Source organism: Astyanax mexicanus, chromosome 1 (assembly GCF_023375975.1).
Source record: "Astyanax mexicanus isolate ESR-SI-001 chromosome 1, AstMex3_surface, whole genome shotgun sequence".
NCBI lineage: Eukaryota > Metazoa > Chordata > Actinopteri > Characiformes > Acestrorhamphidae > Astyanax > Astyanax mexicanus.
Window position 1 is genome coordinate 36773517 of NC_064408.1, and position 27665 is coordinate 36801181.

Sequence of the window (27665 nt, forward strand, 5' to 3'; positions counted from 1 at the left end):
TGTGCAGTGTGTTTTTACAGCAGATGAGTCCTTTTGGCTGATACTTGGAGGGTAGTGTTTAAAAAAAAAAAGAGAAAGGACCACATCATAGTAAGACTATGCTTTTTTATAAGAGGCTTATAAATTGTTTATTATTAATAGTTTTCTGAGAAATGTTAAAAAAAAACCTTAAAACCGTCTTAAAGATCTGATAGTACAAATCCTACATGCTTACTTTTTCCACAGTGTGGCAGCTATATTAGAGACATCTATACAACACTTAATGCCCTAAAGGTTTTAGGTATAGGCAAGAAGTCTACCATGCACCTAGCAGCATGGTTTAGGGCGTGTCATTGTGTCTTTGCTATGATAATGACGAGAAAAGTACACCTTGCACAACTCAAAACTTACAAAAGGCATGTACTAATTCTCTTAATTAATCATCATTTTTTGGGGGAGGAGTAACATGAAATAAATCAGCATGTCACTTGACATTCGCTTCAAGAACCAGGTGCCTTTCAGTTTGGCGGATTGGTATTTTAATGGTGCAGTGCTTCTGCGCTTCTCTCCAGCAGAGGAAACTGTCCTGCTCCTTCACACTGTGTACAGTGTACTATGTATTTTATTTAGTATTCTGTTTATTGTCCATATAAAAGTTGGGTATGCGAACTGCAGCGCGCGCGTGCGTGCGTGTGTGTGAAATGAGTGGGAGTGTACGCCTGCATTGCATGCCTGCATTGCTAAGACAGAAATAATAATAATAATAATAATAATAATAATAATACATTTTATTTGATGGCGCCTTTTTAACACTCAAGAAATTAATGTCTTGACTGTTGACTGTTGTCAGGGTTTAAATCAATCAGTGGCACACTTGTGTTTTCCGCCGCAAACATTGCAATAGTCAGGAAATTCACCTAAACACACTTCAGTTCTAGACCACCTTGCCCCTCGGTGTAGATCTATTTCTAAACTCGGACGCTATGTTATTGTCACAAGAGCAAGGTGAGGAAATAGACTATTGGTTGGGTGTAAGATAGCAATGAGCATTGTGAAGCGAGTCTTATGCACGGTGTAAGATAAAGCCCCAAGTACTGTAACAAACTGTCTGTTACATTAATAAAAATGGAAGTGGGGTTGGTTCTTGTTGGATGCACTATGTTTTCTTCTCCATTAACTTAGCTTGGATTAGTAAATGCATATTTTTAAAAGCACTGAATTTGTGTCGATTTAAACGGTTCACACCCTGCAAACATGTTTTACTCCTTGTTCATGGCCTGTGTCCACAGCTGATTTCAGTTCAGCTCAAAGTTGTGAAGTAAAACCTAATCAAGTGAAGTTTGTGGTTTCTGCATGACGTTCAGATTTTGAGAGAACACAGTTGGACTTAAAGGCTCCGTGAAGGCGGTGTTCTCTGCTTCACAGTCTTTGCTTCACAGTTTGAGGTTCAACAACTGGACCTCAGAGCTTGATGAAAGCCGTCTTCAACCTGCATGGGGTGGAGGTGCTTCCCGTTCTGGGGGTTCATTTGTTGGACCTTTTTGATCGGAAGGGGTCAGTGGTTGGACCTTTGTGCTTGGAGGGGAAGGAGGTAGAAACAAAGGCGGGAAATAGAACACCTCAGGAATGTCTAGAGGCAGTCGACCTCCACCTACACACACACACACACACACACACACACACACACACACACATACAGAGTGATGTAAGTATCTGAAATAGCAGTTTGACACCGCTGCTGGCTTGCATACTGGAAATGATTGATGGCATTACATGAGGTCCCTGTCGTCTTCTCCTTCAAATCAGCTGTCGAAAGCAAAATCTAATCACCGTTTATGGTAATGAGAGTGTGTGTGTGTGTGTGTTCTTGTTCTATTATCATTGTGGGAACCAAATGTCCTCTTATAGAATAAGCTCAAGTTTTTATGGTCCTCTTTTTGCAACACTGACTTTTTAAGGAAAACTTGGAAAACTTTTTAAGGAAAAATCTTTGTAATAGTTTGTGATTTGTTTAAGTGGAAGATGGGCTCATGTAATAATTAACCACAGTTAATTATTTCAGTAATTTTCACCTCTGAATCCATTGTCTTCATACTTTCGAACTGTTTACTTCAATATAAGTAATAATTCTAAAAGCCTTTTACTTGCCCTACCTTTCCTAATCTAGCTTTAAAACAAACAAGGTTGAAATATTCCTGTATGCAGGTTCTAAATCAGGTGCAATATTGGGCACAAATTCAGTGTTTTTTAATAGCAGTTACTTCTGGGAGTGAGTTGAGTCTTTACACTTTAAGAAACCAAAGTTCTAAACTCTCACATGGTCTTTTTTCAGCGTGATGCTGGTACAAAAATTGAGGAAGTTCTTCTGTCTCGGTCACAGACTCCAAAAATTCTTGGCTTCAGCTGCAAATCAGCTGTCAATACTACAGAAGTTCTGTGGTAAATTTACTTTACTGCATTTCCCTGCTGGAAAAACAAATAAGCGAAGGGCTTAAAAGTGCAGAAAATCTGCTTTTAGGTTACTGAGGTTAGGTTTGTCACATTATCTACAGTACAGTGTTATTGAAATTAATTAATGTAGAGCAGGGGTGTCCAAACTACGGCCCGCGAGGTATTTTAGAAATAGAATGAAAGTTGTCCCGCTGTTAAGCAGGTTTTTATAATGTGAGATTCAAAGTTTGAACGCTAGATGTCAGAAACGGGAGTCTAAAGAGTCTAAAAGCGGAGAGGGTGTGCATTTCTAGTGCAGAAAAACGGGGCAAAGAGACTAAAAGCGGAGAGAATGCGCATTTCTAGCGTAGGAAAACGGGGCAAAAGAGTCTAAGAGTGGAGAGTGCGCATTTTTAGCGCAAAAAAACGGGCAAAAGAGTCTAAAAGCGGAGAGGATGTGCATTTCTAGCGCAGAAAAACGGGGCAAAAGAGTCTAAAAGTTGCCGTAATTAATGAGTTTGATATTAAGAGACATCATGAAATTAAACATCAATTTGAAAAATCTTAGTTTACACAACACTGTCAAAGATGAAGATAGTAAGTCAAGTAAAATTGTGTGTAAATGAAATAATCAGGGGAAAAAAGTATGGTATATTTCATTATTTGTTTTATCACGGAGTCTGTGGCCCGTGACTTCAAATATATTTCTTCTTCTGGCCCCCAACAAAAAAAGTTTGGACACCCCTGATGTAGAGGAACAAGTACAACGTTCTGGAATGACCATCTCAGTCCTCAGACCTGAATATTATTAAAGATCTCTGTGGTGTGATTTAAAGCAGGCTGTTCCTGCTCAGAAACCATCAAACCTGAACTGACTGAAGAAGAATGATCCAAAATACCTTCAAAGTCAGAAGCCAGACTCTCATTGGAAGCTATAGGAAGCGTTTAGAGGCTGTTAATTCTGCAAAAGGAGGATCTTCTAAATATTAATTGATTAATAATTTAAATAGCTTATGTCTTGCTTGGTTTCATTATGAGTATGGTTAGTGCTCGGTCAGTGCATATGAACGTGTCACATGACCTGTTCCTTGTGAATATTATCACACTTCTGGTCACAGCTGTGTGTGTGTGTGTTTGTGTGTGCATGTGTGTGTTTTGAACAGCTGTCACAGGGTAGAGTTTCACTCTTCACTCTGCTCTGGATACTGTGCTACTGGTCGTCCTCTTTTTTTTTTTTTTTATTTGTGTAAAAATAGCTGCTTCACCCTCTGTGAGCAAAACCATATGGTAATTTATAAACGTACATTTATTAATTCATTTATTCATTGATCTGGTTCTCAATTAACTCTCTCTCTCTCTCTCTCTCTCTTACACACTTTCAGCTGGTTTGTTTCCGATCGAGATCGCCTCAGTCAGAAGAGATCACGAGTTTCTGGACCACGACTCCGTCCGAGCGCTATGCAGGTAAGCGCTGCTGCTCCTTTACTCTCATACAGGGGTTGGTGATATGGTCTAAAAATAATATCACAATATTTCAGGGTATTACTGTGATAGTGATATTTCTGCAAGTATGGCAAAACACTGAAAAATATTTAAGTAAATAAGAATATAGTATAATTTGTATAAATGTTGCAGCTCCAAACATTGCGTAGAAACAAAATTAATCTATTAACTTTTGTCTATTTTTTACACAAATGTATATAAAATAATAGTCACAAATAAATTAGGTAGGTCGATAGAATAAAGTAATATAACAAAGAAATATACCACAATAATAAAGTTTATTTAGACTACTTAGTGTATGCATATAAACTGCAAACATAAACAGTTATAAAAATATACCCTTTTGAAATGTATTCTATGGCACACCCCAGCCCTCAAACCTTCTAGAGCTTGCAAGCCTGCCTAACCGACCATAAAAGATTCAGCGTTTTATTTTTATTTATTTTTTTATATAAAATGGCTACACTAATAATAATAAGCATTCCCTTTATTCATGACTGGAATTTACTGTACTTAGGTCACAAAAAAACGAACTTAAGGCAGCAGCAAAGATCTCTGCAAAGTAATACACGCACTCCCCACACGGGAGGCTTCTTGCAGCGGGGGAGCCTAAGGCTGGCTAGGCTACTTGCATGGCACCCTGGGAAAATTTGGACATTACAAGATTAAAGTCATAATATTACAAGAGAATAAAGTCACAGTAGTTTGAGGGAAATGTAGTTCTAACTGCTTGGGCTGCAGGTTTAGAGCGGAGTATTGAGGGAGGAGGAGAAGCATTTTCTGCTCATCGTCTGTTACAGGGCTGCTGTGATTACCATCAGTTATCTACTTTTACAACCTGCTGATTATTAATTCTCTAGTGTTAGATAATAGTTAGATAAAACAGTGTCCAGATTTTTCCAGGTTTTCCGCTGCATTTTAGTTTGGGTTTTGTGACCGCAGGGACATAAATCAGCCAATTTCTGTCACGAGTAAAGGAAATAACCTTTTTACTGATGCAGGATGACTGTCTATATGTTACTGCAGTAAGCATTTGAAGTGGAACGGAAATCCAAACAAGACTCTGAAGCAAAATCTAAATTGAGTTTGGCTCCTAGTCCGTTTTTTTTTTCTTCCCATTTTTAATTGAATAATCAAATAATAAACAGAAAATATAAGCCATTATTTGTTTTTTGGTATTATATTCAAAAACAAACAAAAAAAAATACTGAATTGTTTTTTACTCTCAATTGAATATCAATTGAATGAATGATGCACATGTTATTTTTAATACATTTGTAATAAAAAATAAAAATTACAAATAGTGATTAATCTGCACTGTCCAATTAATGTGCACTGTCCTCACAGTTCCTTGTTGAACCTGCAACTAAATGCATGTTCTCTCAGCAGTCTGTCTGTCCTTCTCCTTGTGATTGACAGGTGCTGATGTAATGCTGCAGGTGGGAATGTTTCCTGGAAAGGAAGGTGGTTTAGTTATGGTGATTTTGGGAGTGAATGGTATCTGTTTTGAGGACAGTGTTCCAGGTGTGGCCAGGTTCTGCTACTAGTTTACAGTGGATTTTTTTTTAAATATTACATTACATTACATTAAATTACATTACATTTGGCAGACGCTTTTGTCCAAAGCGACTTACAATATTGAAGTGCAAATAATAGAAGAGGTTAAGTACAAAAATAATAGAAGTTAAAAATAAAGCATCATAGATAGGGCCTTAAGGAGGTCAGAGGGAAATAATGGGATAGAGGAGTAGAGAAGAGGAAGAAGGAGATGAGGTTAGAATTAGTTAGTTTGTTAGAGGTGTTAAGAGAGTAGGTGCTCTTTGAAGAGCTCTGTCTTCAGGAGTTTATTAAAGATAGCGAGAGATTCTCCTGATCTGGTAGTGGAAGGTAGTTTGTTCCACCATTGGGGAACTCTGTATGAGAACAGTCTGGATTGCTTTGTGTGAGTGTTTGGCAAAGCGAGGCGACGTTCATTGGAGGAGCGCAGCGGCCGGGAGGTAGCGTAAGCCTTCAGGAGCGAGTGCAGGTAGGAAGGAGCCTGTTCTGTCATCACCTTGTAGGCGATTGTAAGCGCTTTGAATTTGATGCGAGCATCAACTGGTAGCCAATGGAGCTCAATGAGCAGCGGAGTGACATGTGCCCGTTTTGGCTGGTTGAAGACCAGACGTGCTGCTGCATTCTGAATCATCTGTAGTGGTTTTACTACACAGGCCGGGAGGCCAGTTAGTACGGCATTGCAGTAGTAAACGTGCCCCAAGCAGGTGGTGTTCAGAATACTGTGCTTTTTGTTCATTAGAAAAATGTATACTTTTATTTTTATTCCTTAGACAATATTAGTAAAACTTTAAACCACACAAAATCATAAATTCCAGTTTAATTGCTTTCTTGTGTCCACCCTGTTAGGGCAAGCTGAATAACAGGGTGGACAATGACTGGGTGAAGTTTTTTTGCGAAAACTGGTACTTTATTAAAAAGTGGTTGACCTAGAGCTGCAGACATTTTGAACTGTATATGGTGACCGGATTTCACGGATACATTTTGATTTCTGGAAAATATTTTAATTACCTTGATATTTTACCATGAAAAGGTGGACAGCTTATCTGTACCTCAGCTAAGTATGGACACAGTATGAGAAATATTACGAAAAAATATTATTATTATTATTTGCTGAATATGCTGTGAGTGATTTTAGTCTCTTGCAAATAAATATAAGATTTCTGCTCTTGCTCATGGTACATTTAGATCTGAATTACTGTGCAAAGCTTGTAACACTGATGTGTTATTTGCACAAATAATACAGGAACGAACGGCCATGTTGTTCCTAGCACTTTTAGCTCCTTACTGATCAGATGTGTCTGGCTGGCTTAAGCTCTGCCTGTGAGCGGTCGTGAGCCAAGGTGGGTGAGGACATGAATACTAATTTACAGGTTGACATAGATACAGTGCTTTTCTTTTTTCTTTTTTTTTTTTTGTTAGCTAGAGGCTTAGGAAGAGTTTCATATGCAACATCATATACAACTCAGAGAGACCTACAGTATTTCACAAAGAACAAAAAAAGTGGATTTTAGGAGGAGACCTTTAAAAATGGATTGTTACACAAGGTCTGTACGCAGGTCGACACTTTACCTTCAGTGCACAGCTTCCACACACTGTGATGAAGAAATAGTGTAGATTCCTCTCTTTCATAAGCATGTGACACTGGTGTGGCTGTCTGCGTCCATGCTTTCGGTTTGTGTGGCCTTCATTTGTTTTACATTTTGAGTTGAGTTTTTAACATTGTTGTATTCTGCGATGTTCTTTCACTACAAATCAACATTACATGACTGACAGTGCGCTTACTTTAGGTTCATAAGTGCATTAGTGCCACATTTATTTAGCAGTGTTAAGAGCCACTCCTGAGAGTTTATGTATACAATATTTATAGAAGAATGCACTCCTGATGTTGCTGATATTGCTGATATTTGCAAACCTGGTACATTTACTTTCCATTACTGCGTTCAACTCTGCAGCAGCTCTGTTTCTTTAGAAAACGAGAATAGCTGATGTATTCTGAAGTGGAATACAGGATGTATTGACCGAGATAATCGCTGCATACCTCCAAACTTCGAGTGGCCTCAAGTACCGTGTGTAGAGAGCTTCATGAAAGCTGCTTGCAAGCATCGCTTCACCAAGCGTAAGGCAGTGTGCCTTTCAATCCAGTGCGTTTAGCATTAGCATTAGCCGCTAACCGCTATTTCCCCATTCAGAGGTGAGTATTATCAGCCTTGGTTAGCACTGCTAGAGTAGCATTAGCATTACCCACTAACCTCACTCGCTATTCCTGCTCCTAACCCTGGTAAGCCCTGCTATAGTAGCACTAGCATTACCTGCTAATAGCATTAGCTCTTTTGCTGTTCAGAGGGGAGTATTATCAGCCTGTAGCCTTCTCCTAACCCCGGCTTAAACTGCTGAAGTAGCATTAGCATTACCCGCTAACCGCGCCCGCTATTTCTTCAATGAGAGGGGAGTATTATCGGCCTGTAGCCTGCTCCTAACCCTGGCTAGCACTGCCGGATTAGCATTAGCATTACCCGCTAAATGCCTTAGCTCTTTTGTCGTTCAGAGGGGAGTATTATTGGCCTGTAGTCTGCTCCTAACCCTGGCTAGCACTGCCGGAGTAGCATTAGCATTACCCGCTAACCGCCTTAGCTCTTTTGTCGTTCAGAGGGTAGTATTATTCACCTGTAGCCTGCTCCTAACCCCGGTTAGCCCTGCTGGAGCGGTTAGCTGGTAATGCTAATGCTCCAGCCTGGAGAAATTCTGTAATCTAAGCTTACTGTAAATAAACAGAAGCACTTTACTCACCCAAGTAAACGGTTTTCAGAAAAATAAATCTGTGTAGTTTAACATCCAGTGCAAAAAGTATTATTTTTTTATTACAGTTTTGTTTACTTAGCTTAGCTTTACTTAACTTGGTTAGCTACCTCACCACCACCACCCAATGGCGAGACCTGCTGAATTAGAAGTTCCTTATAGTGACTCTTAAAATGCTATATATAATCCAGTGCACCTTACTTATGAAAATATACCAGAATATAGTTGCTCGTTCACAGTGTGCCTTATAGTGCGAAAAATAAAGTAAAGTGTATTAATGCTTCATGGTAGGAACATGAATACAACAAAAGGTAAAAGGAAAGGTAAAGGAAAACCATATTGCTTAGATTTTATAATGTGAACGTAGTCAGTACATATGTTAATGAACAGTATGCCTAATAATTATAGCTTCTGTTGGTGTTAAATTGTAATTGGCTCCTAACAGATGTTAAATCGGAGTCTGAGCACATGGTAACATCAGCAGGCAGCATCAGCTGAGAGACATAATGATTGTGGAGTCAGTAATTGGTAAAGTAACACTGTATTGGCTTTGTAATGGTTATGTACAGGGGTTGGACAATGAAACTGAAGCACCTGATTTTAGACCACAGTAATTTGTTGTCCTGACGGACAGTTCTGGTGGAAACAGGAGAGTTCAGGTGTACATTGAATTCTGCCGTGATTTGAGCAGCCGTGGTTTTATGTTTTATGGATACAATCCGGGTTAGCACCCGAACATCCCTTTCAGACAGCTTCCTCTTACAGCATCCACAGTTAATCCTGTTGGATGTGGTTCGTTCTTCTTGGTGGTATGCTGACATTACCCTGGATACCGTGGCTCTTGATACTGTACATCACAAAGACTTGCTGTCTTGGTCACAGATGCGCCAGCAAGACGTGCACCAACAATTTGTCCTCTTTTGAACTCTGGTATGTCACCCATAATGTTGTGTGCATTGCAATATTTTGAGCAAAACTGTGCTCTTACCCTGCTAATTGAACCTTCACACTCTGCTCTTACTGGTGCAATGTGCAATTAGCCATGAAACCTCCCACACTAAAATCACAGGTATTTCAGTCTCATTGTTCAACCCCTGTAGATGAAATGTAGATAAAGGTTAATAAGGTACATTCTGACTGGTTTCTGGCGCTGGAAAGCCAGGAGGTAAACAACCTTTACATATGTGCGTGTTTGTGTGACGTGCATGTCTCCTATGAGTCATCAGGTGTCTGTGTGTGTGTGCGCGTGTGCCTGCGTGCGCCTGTGTGAACTGTGTCTGAATGCTGACAGAATGTATCACTGTTACTGTTCACTGGAGCTGAAAGAAAAGTACGAGGGCGGTCTCTGTGATGTTACACCTGAAGGGCTCATTGACTACTGGCTTTGCTTTCAGCATTTGTTTCCTCAACCTCTTTTCTCTTCTGGAAAATTGGCTGTAACTAATAGTTTGTCTTCAGAAATTAGATAAGAATTAAGAAGTGTAAAAATACAGTTTATTATTTATATAGCACAGCTTCACTCCAGCATTAGCTCAAGGTGTTTCAGCAAAGGCAAAATGTGCGTCATATTTTTTTCTCTCTATAAGACACACTTAAAATCCTTAAATTTTCCAGAAATCGTCAATGCATCTATAATCCAGAGCACCTTATGTGTGAATTCTGCCAGTCAGGTATTAAGGAGCAGTAAAGCCCCTCTGCTGAAGTGTAGCATTATACAGAAGTTAGAAGCGCTAGCTCTTTTGCCGTTCAGAGGTGAGTATTATCATTCTGTAGCCTGCTACTAACCCCAGCTATTACTGCTGGAGCAGCATTAGCATTAGCCGCTAACCCCACAAAACACTAGCTCTTTTACAGTTCATAGGTGAGAATATTAGACTTTATCCTGGCATTTACCGTGTTAAAACAAGCTACGTGGAACAAACCGCTAGCTAATATCTTCTGGCTTACCCGAACACCTAGGGTTCCTCAGTGTAGCACTATCAAGCAGCATTAGCTGCTCATCACGGCTAGTGCTAACGGTTAGCTGCTAATGCTAATGTTGCTGCACCCAGCCTTAGTTGAAATCTGGAAATCTAAGCTTTCTGTAAATAAATGAAAGCACTTTACTCACCGAAAAAAAAAAAAAAACGTTTTTAGGAGAGAAATCTGCGTAGATTTAAAAGAAAATGTTTTTTAAGACTTACAGTTTTATATAATTGATTAGCTTAGCTTAAATTTTAGGTTAAATTGACTTGAATTAGAAGGAAAACATGGCAACATCCCTGTTCCTTACTGTTGTCTTATAATGCGCCTTATATTCCAGTTCGCCTTATTAGGCCTGGACAATATTTCGATATCGGTATTTATCGCGAAAAGAAATGTTTCAATAACGGTGATATCATTTTTGTGACATATCGATATGCATTATTTACAGACAGGCGTTTCTTAGCGGTGTCAGTTCACTGCAGCCCTGAACATAGCCGGGCTACGTCAGTGCGTGATGACGCAATCATACAGGCACATAGCCAGATAGGCTAGGCTAGGCTAGACTAGACCTGGGTCGCCTCCTCTCCGCTCCACACCTAAAATCTCCCGCGATGAAACGAAACCGACCCTAACCGAGCGGATCTCAGCTCCGCTCCGCTCCTAAAACCCGCCCGCGATAAAGCGAAACCGACCCTAACCTGCTCGATTTCAGAGCAGGACATTTTAGATGAAGAATGAGCGCATAGTTGAGGGAGGCAGGTCTAATTCAGTGGTTCGGCGTTCAAAGGTTTGATAAACTTCAGACTTCAGCTTGCTCCAAATTGTTCTGGAGAGTGGAGCCGACCAGCAACAGTAATACATCCGTTCCTCCACCTCAAGCAGATTCACTACACACAATATCTTCCTTATTCTGGCTAAAACACTTTTGTAGTTTATGGTGTATCTAAGTTATTTATAGTTTATATAGGTTTGTTTATTTGACAGGGGTATCGTGTTCCCTTTATGTATATAAAGGCTTTTTGTATTCCCTATTCTGGTTAAAGCACTTTTGTTTTGATCTGTTAAATATGTTTACAAAAGAATAAGAAGCTCTGCCTCTGTTGTAATGTAAAGTTATTTATATTGGTAATTTGTATATAGGTTATAGGTTTATGTTTGACAGGGATGTCATGTTTTTATTTTGCTACATGCAAATAAAAGTGAGCATTGATTTATTCTGATCATTTTTTATTTATAAAGTATTATACTTTGTGAGAGGAGGCTTTAAAGACTTAAATGTAAAAATTAACATTAGTGACATTAGTGTACAGATTTCCATTGCAGGGATTCTTAGCAGTTTTTCTGAGGCCTTTAAAGTATTTATATCGATATCGAAATTATATCGTATCGACCGAAATTAAGGAATATATCGTGATATAAATTTTGGCCATATCGTCCAGCACTACGCCTTATGTATAAACATAGACCATAATCCGATGCGCTATATAGTACGAACAATAGAGTATAATGAAACAATAAAATAAATTATCTTTACAACAGAAAGGGAAAATAGTCAATGAATTAACGTAAATGTAATTTAAATCATGAAGTGTCTCAGACTGTCTTCACTGAGTTTACAGCATTGAATTAATGACCAGAAGCAATGTTTGTTTTTGTTTTTTTTTCTGCCCAGACCAAAATATAAAATATAAAATTCTGAGAGTGCTGATGAGAACAAATCCAAATTCTACAGAGTACAGCATGTCTCATTACACTAGCATTAACTGACCGGCTAACAGCTAATTAGATCACTGTATCCATGTTACAAAATAAAACTGTGAAGAGCTGTGAAGGACAGAGTTTGTGTCTGTTAAGGCTGTGGGTCTCTATTCCCTCAGTGTAACTCTGCCTATTTATGATAAGGAAGGTGTTTTTGCGTCATATCAGAATAATGTTTTAGAATTTAGAAATTTGACACTGGAGAGTTCAGTTTTGGAGTTGCACACCATATTGCAGCCAGCCAGCAGAGGCGCTAGAGCAGTGGTGACTTCAGCATTTATGTACGATGCTCAGTGTGCACTGTGTGCATGCTTTTCTAGACCCAGTGTGTGACATTCAGCTGTGAGTGTGTCCATCAATCCCTCCCATCTTCCATCAATAATCACCATGGAGATGTTCTAATTGCCCTAAGGATGCAGCGAGCTTCTTCCTGTGTATTTTTTCAATCGAGTGAAACAAAAAAAAAGAACAAGCACACACACACACACACCTGCTGTGGTGGAGGAATAAATGCACCTGTTTGAAGGAGGCAGATAGACGGAAGGATGGAGAATAAAAAAGGTGAAGAAGATTATCCCCCACAGAGTACACCTGGAAAGCCTCAGGGGAGGAGAGAGAGAAAAAGGAGGGAGAGAAGAGAAGAGAGGTATGGAAAGAACAGGCAGAGAACAGATTTGAAAGGGTGAAAGAGGAATGCATAGAGAGGAAGATAAGCAAATGTAAGAATAGGTTGCAGTTACTGCAGAAACTGAGAGTGTGATTGCAGTGCTGTTTTGTGGCTGGTTCCTATGGTGTTGCTAAGTAGTTGCTAAGGTGTTACTTAGCAGTTGCTAGGTGGTTGCTAAGGTGTTGCCTAGGTTTCTGTGTTTGGTGCTAAGATGTTGCAGTGTTGCAAATTAGTTGCTACAGTGTTGCTATGGGGTTGCTAAGGTGTTGCTAAACAGTTGTAAGGTGGTTGCGAAGGTGTTTCTAGGTAGTCGCTAAGGTATTGCTATGGTATCTGTGGTGGTTGCTATGGTGTTGCTAAGTGGTTGCTAGGTGGTTGTCAATGTGGTTGTCTAGGTGTTGCCAGGTGGTTGCTAGGCAACGTATTCACATAGTAAACGAAGGAGCGTAATGGGAGAGAACGAAAGTAAAAAATAAAAATGAGATGTTGCACAGAGAGAGGGGCACAGAGAGAGGGAGACAGAGAGAGAGGGAGACAGAGAGAGAGGGAGACAGAGAGAGAGGGGGACAGAGAGAGAGGGGGACAGAGAGAGAGGGAGACAGAGAGAGAGGGAGACAGAGAGAGAGAAGGTGGACAGAGAGAGAGAAGGGGGACAGAGAGAGAGAGGGGGACAGAGAGAGGGGGAGCTAGAATAGGAAGAGATTACAAAGGAAAAGAGGCGGTGTGATCATTTTAGTGATGATAATGATAAAGACCCAGTCACACACACACACACACACACACACACACACACACACACACACACACACAGTGAATTGCAATCAATATACACATCACTTTTAACAGAGAGAAAGAGTGTGTGTTTATGTGTGTGTTTGATTGTGTGTTGCATTGTGCTAATGTGTCAGGTCTATAATGAAACCCAATTATGATAAATGAGATAAGTGTGTGTGTGTGTGTGTGTGTGCGCATATTTACCTCAGTCAGCTTTTCAGCAACACAATCATTTACTGATTACTGACACCCCCCCCACACACACACTGTAGCAGCCAGTTAACTGTTTGTTTTTTTAATTAGGCACACACACACTTTTCTTAGTACAGCTGAGTCATGCTAACTGTTAAGTTCCATTAAGTATCCTACTTCAAGCACACACACACACACACACACACACATATTTACTGCTAGGGCTTGTAGAAGCAACCATTTATTCATTTATAGCAAAGTTATTTAAAAAGCAAGACAAAAATACATTTAGCCTATTTAATCCATGCAATGGTGAAAGAAAAACAACCCTGTGAAAAAACATTTGCAGCCAATTGTTTCACTTTTCAGTTTTGGATTCAGCTCAAAACATTTATTTCAATGCGTTCCTTGTTAAACAGCTGGATCTGAAAAATACCACACAATTATGGACATTTAGAGGTGACTATATTCCGCCTGTAGCCTGCTGCCAACCCTGGATAGCACTGCTGGAGCAGCATTAGCATTAGCCGCTAACCACAGCGCTAGCTCAGTGCCCTTCACTTTAATGAAGTGCAGTATTTACACGTTGGTAAATGTGAGTCTCATTAGTGCATGAATAACCGTTATGTATTCCCATTTACGTTCTGTGAGGGAGCTTTAAGAAGCGTCTCTTTTAGCTTTCTGAATCTATTCACCACCACTGTGAATAATTCTGCTTCTGGAGATATTTTTTTATTGGAGTATTTCCAATCAAATGTGTAATGTGGTTTATAATCCACTTAATTTCATATATTTATAGATGTACATTGACGCCCACGCACCATCCATTTAACCATATCTGATTATCGCTGGCTGCTTATTCAGGAAGTAATTAACACACACCTTTTCACTATAGACACACAGTATAGCTGATTAAAGCTTGCTGTTTATTTAAAAAAATCTTATTAATACTGCTCATTTTCTGTACAAATACACACACACACACTGTACAAATACACACACACACACATATAAACATCTCTCTATAGCCATATAGTAATAGCTCTCTTTTCGTAATAAACCATTAGGTGGCTAACAGACACACACACACAAATACAAACACAAGCACGCATATATACTGTATTTTTCGCACTATAAGGCGCACTTAAAATCCTTTAAATTTCCCAAACATTTTCAGTGCACCTTGTGTATGAATTCTAGCAGTCAGGTTATAAGGAGCAGTAAAGCTACTCCTCTGTAGTACAGCATTATAAAGGGGTTTCAGTTTAGTTCTCCAGCAGCATTAGCATTAGCCGCTAACCATAGTGCTAACTATGCTGTTCAGAAGTGAGTATATACTGCCTGTAGCCTGCTGCTAACCCCAGCTAGCATTGCTTGAGCAGCAATAGCATTAGCCGCTAACCACTCTAAGTGCTAGCTCTTTGGCCATTCAGAAGTGAGTATATTCTGCCTGTAGCCTGCTGCTTACACCGACTAACACTGCTGGAGCAGCAATAGCATTAGCCGCTAACCACGCTAAGTGGTAGCTCCTTGGCAGTTCAGAAGTGAGTATATTTGACCTGTAGCCTGCTGCTAACCCCGGCTAGCACTGCTGGAGCAGCATTGTCATTAGCCTTTAACTACAGTTCTAACTCTTTTGCAGTTTAGAGGCGAGTATATGAAACTGTAGCCTAGCTAATCGCTAGATAATATCGTCCTGCCTTACTGGAGCACTCAGGGTTCCTTAATGTAGCTCTGTCTTTTAACATTAGCCGCTAACCAGTAGCGCATAGAAAATAGACCTTTATTAATAGTGCGCTCTATAATCTGGTCCACCCTCTATTATGAAAAATACAGTACACACTAAATCATGTTCCTCTGTAACTGTTTATTTGTAGCTCTATCTTCATAATAAAGTATAATGTGGCAAACACACACACAAACATATAATCATAATAATAGCTCTTTCTTCATAATATAGCACAACATGGCTAACGCACACGCACACAAACATATAGATACATAGAAAATCATGTACCTTTTTTTTTCTGAGCCTTTTCTGAATAAAGCATAATGTGGTTAACACACACACACACACAAGCACACAGAAAACCAATCCCTCTGTAGATATGTAGTAATAGCTCTCGCTTCATAATAGAGCATAGCGTGCATGAGACGCATGCATACACACATTCCACTTATTGTGCTGCAATGAAAACTAATTAAGATAAGAAGTGTGTGTAAATGGCTTAACACACACTACCACAGATAGCGTGCACTTCTGTACTATTTATAAGAACACATAACACTGCTTACCTCTCTCTCTCTCTTTTATTCACACATGCACACTGTTGTAGCAGTTTAACATCCATCCTCTCCAACAGCCTCTGACAGGTGACTAGATGTGCATCAAATATTTGTAAGCAGTGTGGTTCTGTTCAGGAGATGCTGTATGACGTTTTTACTCTGACCAGTCTGGAGGACATATAAGGGACGGCTCATATTTTTTTAATGGATCAGGCATTGGCTTTTATAAATCACAATCCAGCTAAACAACAGTGAAAATACTGCTCCCAAATGTTTCTTTCGTTTGTTTGTTTTGAGTGGTTTCAATTACAACTGTTAAAAAAGGCAGTCACTAGGGGTGGGCGATATGGCTCTAAAATAATATCACGATATTTCAGGGTATTTTTGCGATAATTATATACTTGGCGATATAGGAAAACTAAAATAATTCATTAATTTCATTAGTATAATATAGTATATAGTATAATAGTATAACAGTATAATCATAATGTGGCAAAATAAATAATATAGCATAAAATAATATAATGCAGCAAATAATGTTGCAGAATATTTAGTGCATGCATATAAACTGTAAACTAAAACAATTATACAATAAATAAACCTAAAGCTTCACAGTAAATAATAGACTACTTTTAAGACAGAACAGCCCTGTTATCACGATATGGATTTTTAATATCACGGTATATTGTATACGATATAATATTGCCCACCCCTAGCAGTCACCACCTTTTTTCGACATGTTGCCAGTTAAGCATATTTTAGCCAACGTACTCCTAAGGAAAGCACCAGATCCGCAGCTCTGATACATCTCTGAACAGGTTCCTGTACATCAGAGGCCTGTGCTGTTCAGGATCACACTAGGAGTGATGTGAGTGGGGAGAGATTTCCATCTATCCATCCAGAGAGAGCAAGGCCAGTCATGCTCTCTCAGACTCCGGCTGCTGATGGCGAAGCAGCTTGACCCTGCATTTGAACTTGGAATTCAAACCTCGGCTGTGGTGTGAAGTTCTTGAACTGCTGAACCACTCCTTTATTTTTAGATTACAGAACATTCGTCTCACTATATAAGATATTCACACAGTCTCACACACAAAATAAATTACTGTAAAACTGTGTTTAAAGGAAAGAGGGTCTGAATGGTCAGGGAGGTCAATCAAACCGGATTATAAGATTGTTAATGCTAATATTGCTCCAGTCTCGGTGCTGGACAAACTTTACTGATACTCCTTTATGTTGCTGTACTTCAGCAGAGTGGCTTAACTGCTCCATAAAACCTGACTGGTAAAATTCATACCGGATTAAAAGGCGCACTGACGATTTTTGGGAAAATAAAAAAATAATAATTAAAATTTAAGTGCACCTTATAATATGCCATGTTTTATGTATAAGTAAAATAAATTGGGTAATAAGAGCTTATTTTTAAATGGAAAAACATGTATATTGTTTGTCGTCTCATTATTCCACAAATATTTAGGATGGCTAGACATTTTATGTCGATAATTTTATTAGGCTCCAAATTAGATCACTAATAATATTACGTTTCTTTTTTACTTTATTTAAATTCTCCAAAAAAAAAGATTCTGGCAGTGCTGACTTTTTTAATATGGTGGAAATCATCACTAAAACTCCAGAACAAGGATTTTCAGATTGCTACATGATTATATAAGAAAAAAACAAATATAAGCTCTAAAAGTAAATACCAAATTTTGCATTTATGTACTTTTTTTTTTTTTTTTTTCAAAATTCAAAGTGACTTTACTTGAGAATTCAGCAGACTTGTCTTACCTAAACTGTTTGTCTGTATTATCTATAGAAAGTTTTGATTGGATCAGTATGGACAGTTAAGGTATGCTGAGTAGGTGTGTGTTGGGGGGGCGGTGGTTGTCAGAGCTGGGACATCCCTGAGGAATGGCTGTGTGTGTGGGAGGTGTTTTATTTCCCAGAGGTCTCTGAGGTTATTGACGGCAGGCTGTAGATGCTTGTATCTTAAGTTTCCTTCTTTATTTTCAGCTACAAGGCAAGTGTCCAAAATAAGCTATGAAGAATCTTAAGTTCTATGTATGTTCTTTGTACAGTCCCTCTAAAAGTATTGGAACAGTTAGACTTATTAAAAGCTTAAACAAAAGATCAGCATTTCAGCTTTTATTTACATCTGGATCTGATACACAGTTCAGAAGATAACATTGATTATTCAAACAATAAACAGCACTAAATGTCTTCACTCAGTTTCAGATTTAGGTTTTATCTGTGCAGACTGTGCATTTATAGTTACAGAAGTAACCAACATAAAAACCAGAGAGCCTATTACCCAATTTAAGTAAAAATCAAGCAACTGGGAAGCTGAGAGAAGATGGAAAATGATTTAGAACAATTGTAGAAATATTGGCCATTGTCATTACAACTGCATGGAATGTCCTAAAGAAGAAAGTCGTCACTGGTGTACTGAATAACAGATGTCGAACAGGTAGACCAGATAAAGCAAATCGAGCTATACTTTTTAAGTCATATCGCCCAGCTCTAACCTGCAGTAACATGCATAGCACACAGGTGCAAGTACATAACCATTTATTTGTTTAAATAAAGCTAGTTGTCTGTGTGAATACGTGGCCAAACAACAAATACAGTATATCAGTTACCTAAGGGGGGTGGGGGTACTCAACTCATATCCTGTTCATGTTTTTCCTCTTGTGTAATTATCCAACATTAAGGAAATTACATGCTTGAGTTCGTGCTGATTTCCACCATATTAAGAAAGTCAGTAGGAGTCACAGGAGCATTTAGAAATCAATAGAAGAGAGGCAGCATATGATTTAATGATCTTATTTGCAGTGTAATCTAATTGTAGACTGATAAAGCTGGGCTTTACAAGTTGTTTGGTTTAGTTTCACACAGGCATTTTTTTTTTTAAGGGGGAGAAACAATGGGGCTGGGTTTGTTGGGTTTCTGATTCTAGAATCACCCCTGGAAGAGGATATCCTTGTCACTTGAAGAGTTTCTCTCTGTTTGTTCATTTATTTGGCCATTTTTAGTCCCGTTCCTTAATACACACACGCACGCACACACACACATACACACTCAGCTTCTCTCTTTATAGAAGCTGTTTGCAATGTGTATGTGTATAATTTACTATTGAAGATAAAAACCATGAAAATAATCCAATATAAATGCCAGACGCTGAACGCTTTTTATGCACAAGACACACACACACTCTAACTTACACATACAGTCAGTCAGGGGTTGAGTCACAGCATAACAATCTTCAAGTAAACCAGATAAATTATAAATGGTCTATTTTTGAACCCCTCTCTCTCTCTCTCTCTCTCTCTCTCATTGACTGTGCAGTGTATTGAGCTCTATCACTGGTGGTGCTCCTGCTGTTTGAGGTGTAAGCTCGTGTTTGATGTTGAATGTGAGTAATATGTTTGTGTTCCTGATCGTTTACTGTTAATTACTCACAAGCAGCATCAAAGAAAGTCACCATGGCTACGGCCCTTCATGGTGGCATATCTCTCATATGTTCTATAGGCTGATCTCTGTGTGTGTGTGTGTGTGTGTGTGTGTGTGTGCGTGTGTGTGAGTGTGCGTGCGTCCGTCTCGGTCACTTTTCTTTCCGTCTCTGATCTTCGGTCTCTCCGTGTCTCTCCTCCCACTGATGGTCAAAAAGCTTTTATATCAGAAAGTCCAGAAGATAATAAGAAGCAAATTTTCCATTTATTTATGTATAATATGGAATTGATTTCTATACCTATACACCTGCACACATCCACACACAGTAATGAAAAGGTGCGCTTTAATGGTACATTTTGCATTGATGCTTTTGTATTCATTATAATGGAGAGAGTTTCTGCATGTCACAGTGCGTGACCACTTGCGTTGCGCTGAACGCATCTTTGATGTACAGCAAAAAAGTTTTAGTTCATCTTTATGGAAACTGCCACCGTCCACCATCTAGCCAGTCAGGGAAGAGTAGACCTGTACATAATACGTGAGACACATGCAGAACATACATCTTTTAAACAAGGAGGAAAGGATTTCCAGAATGAGGTTAGAGTGAGATCTTAAGAATCTTATGTAAGTAAGATAAATCATGTTTTTATTCTTATCCTTATATGAATTTTCACAATAAGCTGATGAAAAGAGCTGCGATAACACAGTGAACAACAGCAAACTCAAGCTGCATTACCCGCATGCAGAAAACATCGCTTTTGTGTGGAGGGATGGACAAAACGGTGACAAAAAACTCTTTTTAAACCCCCTTTTAAAAATATCTGGAATCATGTGGATAGAAGGGCAAAATGGAGACAAAAAAAAACTCTTTTCAAACCCCCTTTTAAAAATATCCAGGTTTGTGTGAATGGAAGAAAAAAGGGAGACAAAAACCTCTTTTTTTAACCACCCTTTTATAAAAATATCTGGATTTGTTTGGACGTAAGGGCAAAACGGAGACAAAAACCTCTTTTTTAAAACCCCTTTTAAAAATATCCGCATTCGTGTGGATAGAAGGACAAAACGGAGAAAAAAACCTCGTTTTAAACCCCCCTCAAAAATATCCGAATTTGTGTGAACAGAAGGCCAAAATGGAGAAAAAACACTTTTTAAAGCCCCTTATAAAAATACCAGAATTCGGATAGAAGTATAAAACAATGACTAACTTTTTAAGAAGCTCCAAGCCTATTTTTACCATTTTCCGCCTGAAATTACATACTCACATTTGAAGGCTTATCACTCCAATATTAAATTATTTAGAGTCAATTCTATGAATTAATATTACTTAGAAGCCTTTACACAATTCATTTAAGGCATTTTAATTATTCAATTGAACATGTAATGGCCAATATATGGTAAAAACCAGGAAAATTTTTAGGCGCTTTTCAGATTTTCTATTATTTTTTTTTATTTTCAGACACATAAAATGAACTATTTATATGGATGAAGGGTTTTGACAACTCTATATTTTACTATAATGTGTTTACAATAGGGATGCAAATGATTAATCGACTTTAGATTAATTGTCGATCAAGAGGTTGCTCGAACAAAATGTATTACTCGCGATTAATCGCTAGAGGGCGCTACTGTAGTAACTTGAACAGAGCGTGAGAACGAGAGGTGAACACGACTCGCGAGAGACCAGGGTTGAAAACAAAATGAAGCGGGCGAAAATAAGTGCGGTGTGGGACCATTTCAACAGTGTTAATTTAGGCAAAGAAGTCAAATGTTCTCTGTGTAATGCGGTATTGAAATACAACAGTTCCACTAGCTCACTCAGTTATCATTTGAACGCCGTCACAGTTTCACTGAGAGCGCGAGCGTGTGATGAGAGAAGGGCGGAGGACATTACAGAGAGGATATGCAGCATGATCAAGAGAGATTTGATGCCAATCAAGACAGTTGACGGTACAGGGTTTCAGGATCTCTTTGCATTGAGGATTGTTGAGGATTTCCTAATTAATAGCCTAGATGCAGTTTCTTCATAATCTATAGGCTCAATAATAATCTGTTTGGCTCTCTATTTAATTTCTTCTATTCTTTTTTTTTTTTTTTTAATATGTCTAATGTTACAAAAACGCAAAAACTGATCCTTAATTTATTTCTTTTTTTAAATGAAAGAATGTATTTTCTTATACCATAAAAAGTCTGCTTTCTTTTCCTAATGCATAATTACTTGAGGAATATATAATATAATATAATATAATATAATTATCATAATATAATATATACTTTTTGAGCTCAGTGTTTTAACTATTTAGCTGGTATTTTTAAAGGCCCTATTGAAACACTAAAATTCAGGTAAAAACGCCGCTTATCAATTAATCGAAAGTCGATCGATAAGATCAATCAACTAATGATTAACGAATTAATCGATAATTTGCATCCCTAGTTTACAATCATCATATAAAATTTTAAACTGCTACCTATTACTGGTTAGAAGTTATAGTGATTTGAACCAGTAATGGTCTTTTCTTTCTCCAAAGGACTGGAAACTTTATAAGAATAAAAACTACCACTTTTATAACTCATTTTGCAGTAAACTCTGGGTTTTTGTGTGGTCTACTCATATACAAACAGAAATCCGCAGTGTCTCTTTAAGAGCGGTTGTTCTGCTGAGTGGAAAATCTGTTAGAGAAAGTTTCTATGGCCAAGCATCTCACTTCCTTAGCCTTTCAGCTGGCCGAGCTCGCCACCTGATTGGCTGAGAGACCTCATTCTCATACCGTCATGTCCAGTAGGCTCCGCCCTGTCTGGCTGTGGGCCAGAATCGGAGCAGCGTCGAATAAAATGCTTTTAATTCGTAATTAAAGTTAAGATTCCGTCTCACATTATTCCTCGCGCGGGGTGGATATAATTGTGGATTATAGGAGACTGGATTGATGGATTTTCTTGAGTCTGGGCTCCTTTTGAAGGTAAGAGAGTGGGGGACGCGCTGGTGGGTGTTGGGGGGGGTGGGGGGAGTGACTGTAGGTAACTACAGGACCAAACCTGTGCATTTTTCAACTCTGAACACGCGCTACAACGCGCTCTTTCAGCTCTAATTCAGGGGCCGACGGTTCGAATGGTGTATAACATGTCCGCATTCGATCAAATATGGACGTCCGATAAACGGAAATATGAAAATTATGATTTAATATTTTCATAACCAAGGCATATTTCGCCCTAAATGTTTATTTTCTGAAAGGAGATACAGCTAAATAGGCTATATAACTGAAAAGCAAGGATTCTAAGCTTTAAAATGGTATATTGGGTGTCTATATTGAACCTATAACTATTCATAAACACAGCCAGATATTAAATATCATATTTTTCTGGCCCGCCGGCGGGCCAGGGCATGTTAAGAGGTTAAGAAAAGTTTATCTACTGAGATTCCCTCTGGCAGCTTCTATATGGAAAGATGTACAATTTCCATTATTCTGTTTTGAAAATCCTATTAAAACAGGAATTCAATTAATAAGATATACAGTGAGTCTAAGAAGTATTTGATCCCTTGCTGATTTTCTTCGTTGGCCCACTAATAAAGACATGATCATTCTATACTTTTAATGGTAGATGTATTCTTACATGGAGAGACAGAATATTAAAAAGAAAATCCAGAAAATAAATCTAAGGAATATATATTAATTGATTTGTATTTCATGGAGTGAAATAAGTATTTGATCCCTTAGTATTCATTAGCAGTTCTGGCTTTTACAGACCAGTTAGACACTCCCAATCAACTTGTTACCTGACCTGAAGCCACCTGTTCTCACTAATCACTTGTGTGAAAAACACCTGTCCACAGAATCAGACAGATCACACAGATTTCAAGTCTCCAACATGGGTAAAACCAAAGAGCTGTCACAGGACCTCAGAGTCAGAATTGTTGACCTTCACAAAGCTGGAATGGGCTACAAAAAGATTAGTAAGGTGTTGGATGTGAAAGTAACAACTATTGGTGCAATTATCAGAAAGTTTAAAGAGTATAACATGACAATCAACAGACCTCGGCCCGGTGCTCCAAAGAAGATTTCGCCTCGTGGGGTGGCAATGATGCTGAGAACGGTCAGAAATCGTCCTGCAACCACTCGGCAGGAGTTAGCAAATGACCTGAAGGCAGCTGGGACCACAGTTTGCAAGGAAACAATTGGCAACACTTTGCGCAACAATGGATTCACATCCTGCAGTGCCCGAAAGGTACCCCTGCTGAAGAGAGCACATGTGGAGGCGCGCCTCGAGTATGCCAATGATCATTTGAAAGATGAACCAAGTTATTGGGAGAAGGTTTTGTGGTCAGACGAGACCAAAATTGAACTCCACCCGCCATGTGTGGAGGAAGAAAAATGCTGCCTATGACCCCAAGAACACTGTGCCCACCGTCAAGCATGGAGGTGGAAGCATAATGTTTTGGGGGTGTTTCTCTGCCAAGGGTACAGGGCTACTTCACCGCATCACTGGGAAGATGGATGGAGCCATGTACCGCACAATCCTGAGGGACAACCTCCTCCCCTCTGCCAGGGATCTGAAAATGGGCCGTGGTTGGGTCTTCCAACATGATAACGACCCTAAACATACAGCAAAGGCAACAAAGGATTGGCTCAAGAAAAATCACATTAAGGTTATGGAGTGGCCCAGCCAGTCGCCAGACCTCAATCCGATCGAAAATCTATGGAGGGAGCTGAAGGTCAGAGTTGCCAAGCGACAGCCCACCAACCTTCATGATTTAGAGAGGATCTGCAAAGAAGAGTGGGCCAAAATTCCCCCTGGTGTGTGTGCTAAACTTGTGGTTAACTACAACAAACGTCTCACCGCTGTGCTTGCAAACAAAGGCTTTGCCACTAAGTATTGAGTGTGTTTGGCAAGAGGGATCAAATACTTATTTTCCTCATTGAAATACAAATTAATTAAAATATATTCTTTAAAATTATATTCTGGATTTTTGTCTTGATATTCTGTCTCTCCATGTTAGAATATATCTACCATTAAAAGTGCAGAAGGATAGTGTCTTTATTAGTGGGCAAACAAAGAAAATCAGCAAGGGATCAAATACTTCTTGGACTCACTGTATTTGTTTAACCTCCAAACTCTACGGTCTGGGTTCAATTTCACACAACTTAACTGTAGAATCTGAAGATGGAGTTTCTACAGTTCTGTCAGGCCAGGATTGAGGTTTAACCACAACACAAAATAAACCACTTTCAGCCACCAGCCTTTACATGTAAACTTTTATTTATGTATATAGTTTTAAAACTTAAATATAAAAATGATGCAGTATTGCAAAACATATTACAATACTTCTATTTGTATTATTTTCTATTTAGAGAGTCTTTCTGTTGGTCGCTTAATCACTGATTTTTCACACAAGGAAAGAGCAGCTGGAGTTTGCAAATAATATAACCCATTAAAAAGGATAAAAACAACAGATGTGAGGTTTTGTCCCCACCGCAGCAGCAGCATGTGTGCATATAAATGTCTAAATCATTTGTTTGTGTGTTTGTTTGTGTTTCAGGAGGTTGACCACCTTGAACAAATGTGCTGCTATGAGCCTGGAGGTTCACTTTCGGTGCAAACAGGTTGGTCAATACTGATTGGATGAGGCCGGCGTCAGTCACTCTCGTGGCTTCGCCGTCACTGAACTCTTTCATCTCTTGCTTTCATTCTGCTTTGATTTACTGCTTGATAGTCCCTTTGAAACTCTGTGATTAAGGATAATAAATAAATAACTTTTCTCTAACTTTAGTTCATTTATTAGAAGTTTTGTGATGATGAATTGTGTTCGTGAATGATTGTGTGGAGGGATTTCAGATCACATTTCTCCGCTCACTGACCTGCTTTATGTACTTCAAAGGAAACTGGGTAATCTATTCCAAAAAGTAATGATGCTGTAATTAGATGGGGCTTTGCAATAACTTGGTTTGTGTGTGTGTGTGTGTGTGTGTGTTTGTTTATCTGGCAGAGCGAGGACTCTGAAGAGGACGATGCATGTGCCCTAAGTTCCCGTTGGGCTTTCCAGCGAGAGAGTAAAACCTGGTCCCGCCTCTGCACCGTCGCCCCTGGTGACGGGGTGGTGACCTTGCGGCCTTCGGCGAGCAGCGATAGCGTCCTGAGCGATTTTAGCCACTTAGATGTGACCTCGCTGACCTCTGATCTCAGCCTCAGTAGCTTAAGCTTGGACAGTGCCCGGGAGACCACCTCTCCGGGGGTGGCCTCTGGGGAAAGCTCAGATTTGGTGCAGGTATCGTCCAGCCGCGATGAAAACGATGACGTCGACTTTAGCAATTCGTCCTCGCCTCCGTCTGTCCGGGAAAAGCCCAGACGTACCTCCAGGCTGTTCCTGCGGAGGATGGAATCTCTGCGGCGGCGGAATCGTGAGAAAGAGAAGGTCACCACAGGCGTTTCCACTGAATTAGATTTTCGAGACAGGCCTGGGTTAGGTCTGCACTGCACTCTGGATGCTAGTTTGCCAGGACTGACCAAAAACAAGCGCGGCATCGGTAAGGATTCCGCCTGGAAGGCACATACGATATGCCGGACCAACATTAGCCAATCAGAAGCAACTGTCAAACCTCAGAGGGCGTGTCTTTACCTAGAGGACTACCAGCTCGCATGGGAAAAACCGAAACTGACCAATCACAGCAGTCTTCATGGGAAGGAAAGGCGGGTTGTCCACCTTCCTTCAGACCACAAACCTGGAACCTTCCCCAAGTCTCTCTCAATCGAGAGTCTTTGCCCCGCCCCGCTTTCGGAGTGCAGTGACCGAATAGACTGGCCGGTAGAAGACGGAGAGTTCTCATTGGGCGGCGGCAGCAGCAGCCATAGCGAATCGCAAGACTTTCTCTCCACAAGTTTCGCGAAAAGGCGGAATTCTGTGGGATCGATCGGGAGCGTTTATGACAACGTTCCGGACGTTTCTGCAGAGGACTCTTCTGCATTTGGGGAAGAAAACGCTTTCCATGATCTGGATGCCATCCTGCAGCAAGTTCATGGACTGCAGCTCAATATAGACCAGTGGTCGCACTCGCTCGACCAGCAGGTACAAGACCTGTCCAACTCCGAGAGCGAGTCCACGGCCGAGACTACTTTACCCAGCAGCCTCCAGTATGAAGATCAATCAGTGTCAGACATGGGGACAACAGTCAGCGATTACGAGAGTGCAGGAAATTCCCTGAACGATGGAGACGGAGAAGGAGAAATGAGAGAGAGGAGAGATTCTGGGGTTGGAGCATCTCTTACACGGCCGAGCAGGTGTGTAATATTTGGTCAATGTTATGGCAAGACCTCTTGAATGTGTATTTTATATGTTTTATTAGGATTAATATTACTTTTTTCGACTGGGTTACAAATTGCATTTGGTAATAGTTCACAAAAAATAAAAATACATTTATACAGTGGCAAACTGTCACTCACAAATAATAAAGACAAATAAAGACAAATACTATTAATACAATTACAACAATTGAAAAAAGACTGCATGCAATACAATTTACCTTACCTTTTACTGCAAAAACTACACAAAATATACAGCTCTGGAAAAAATTAAGAGACCATTTCAGTCTCTGAATCAGTTTCTCTGATTCTACTTTCTATAAACTACGGACAACATTTCTCCAAAAAAAATCACATCATTTAGAGCATGTGTTTGCAGAAAATAAAACAAAATGGCTGAAATAACCAAAAAGATGCAGAGCTTTCAGACCTCAAATAATGCAAAGAAAACAAGTTCATATTCATAAAGTTTTAAGAGTTCAGAAATCAATATTTGGTGGAATAAACCTGTTTTTTAATCACAGTTTTCATGTATCTTTGCATGTTCTCCTCCACCAGTCTTACGCACTGCTTTTGAATAACTTTATGCCACTCCTGGTTAAAAAATTCAAGCAGTTCAGTTTGGTTTGATGGCTTGTGATCATTCATCTTCCTCTTGATTATATTCCAGAGGTTTTCAATTTGGTAAAATCAAAGAAACTCATAATTTTTAAGTGTTTCTTAGTAAGATTTTAATATAATAATTTATAATAAGAAGCTGTCGCAAAGTCTTCAAATGAGTGAACTAAGACTTAAATTAGGCAAATATCGCAGATTTTTGGGGGGGCTTAAATTTGGATATTGCTGTTCCTGTGACACTTGGTGCCTTTTTTTGTTTGTTTTATTCAGTTTCAATTTAAATTACTTAAAATAAGATGAAAATTCATATTAAATTAAAATTATTATTCCTTTAATAAGCTAAATAATTTTACACTAAGTAATGCTTAGTGAGACAAAAATACTTATCAGAGAAAAAAATATATTA

General features: G+C 39.2%; 1 protein-coding gene across 1 annotated transcript in view; it reads left to right on the plus strand.

Moving 5' to 3' along the window:
* Positions 1 to 27665, plus strand: part of stard8 (StAR-related lipid transfer (START) domain containing 8) — a 99279-nt gene that overhangs the window by 41202 nt on the left and 30412 nt on the right. Inside the window, exons 3-5 of the mRNA XM_022685101.2 lie at positions 3792 to 3873; positions 24885 to 24948; positions 25332 to 26620. Of these exons, the coding sequence (XP_022540822.2) occupies positions 3792 to 3873; positions 24885 to 24948; positions 25332 to 26620 (1435 nt within the window). The remainder of the gene's footprint in view (positions 1 to 3791; positions 3874 to 24884; positions 24949 to 25331; positions 26621 to 27665) is intronic.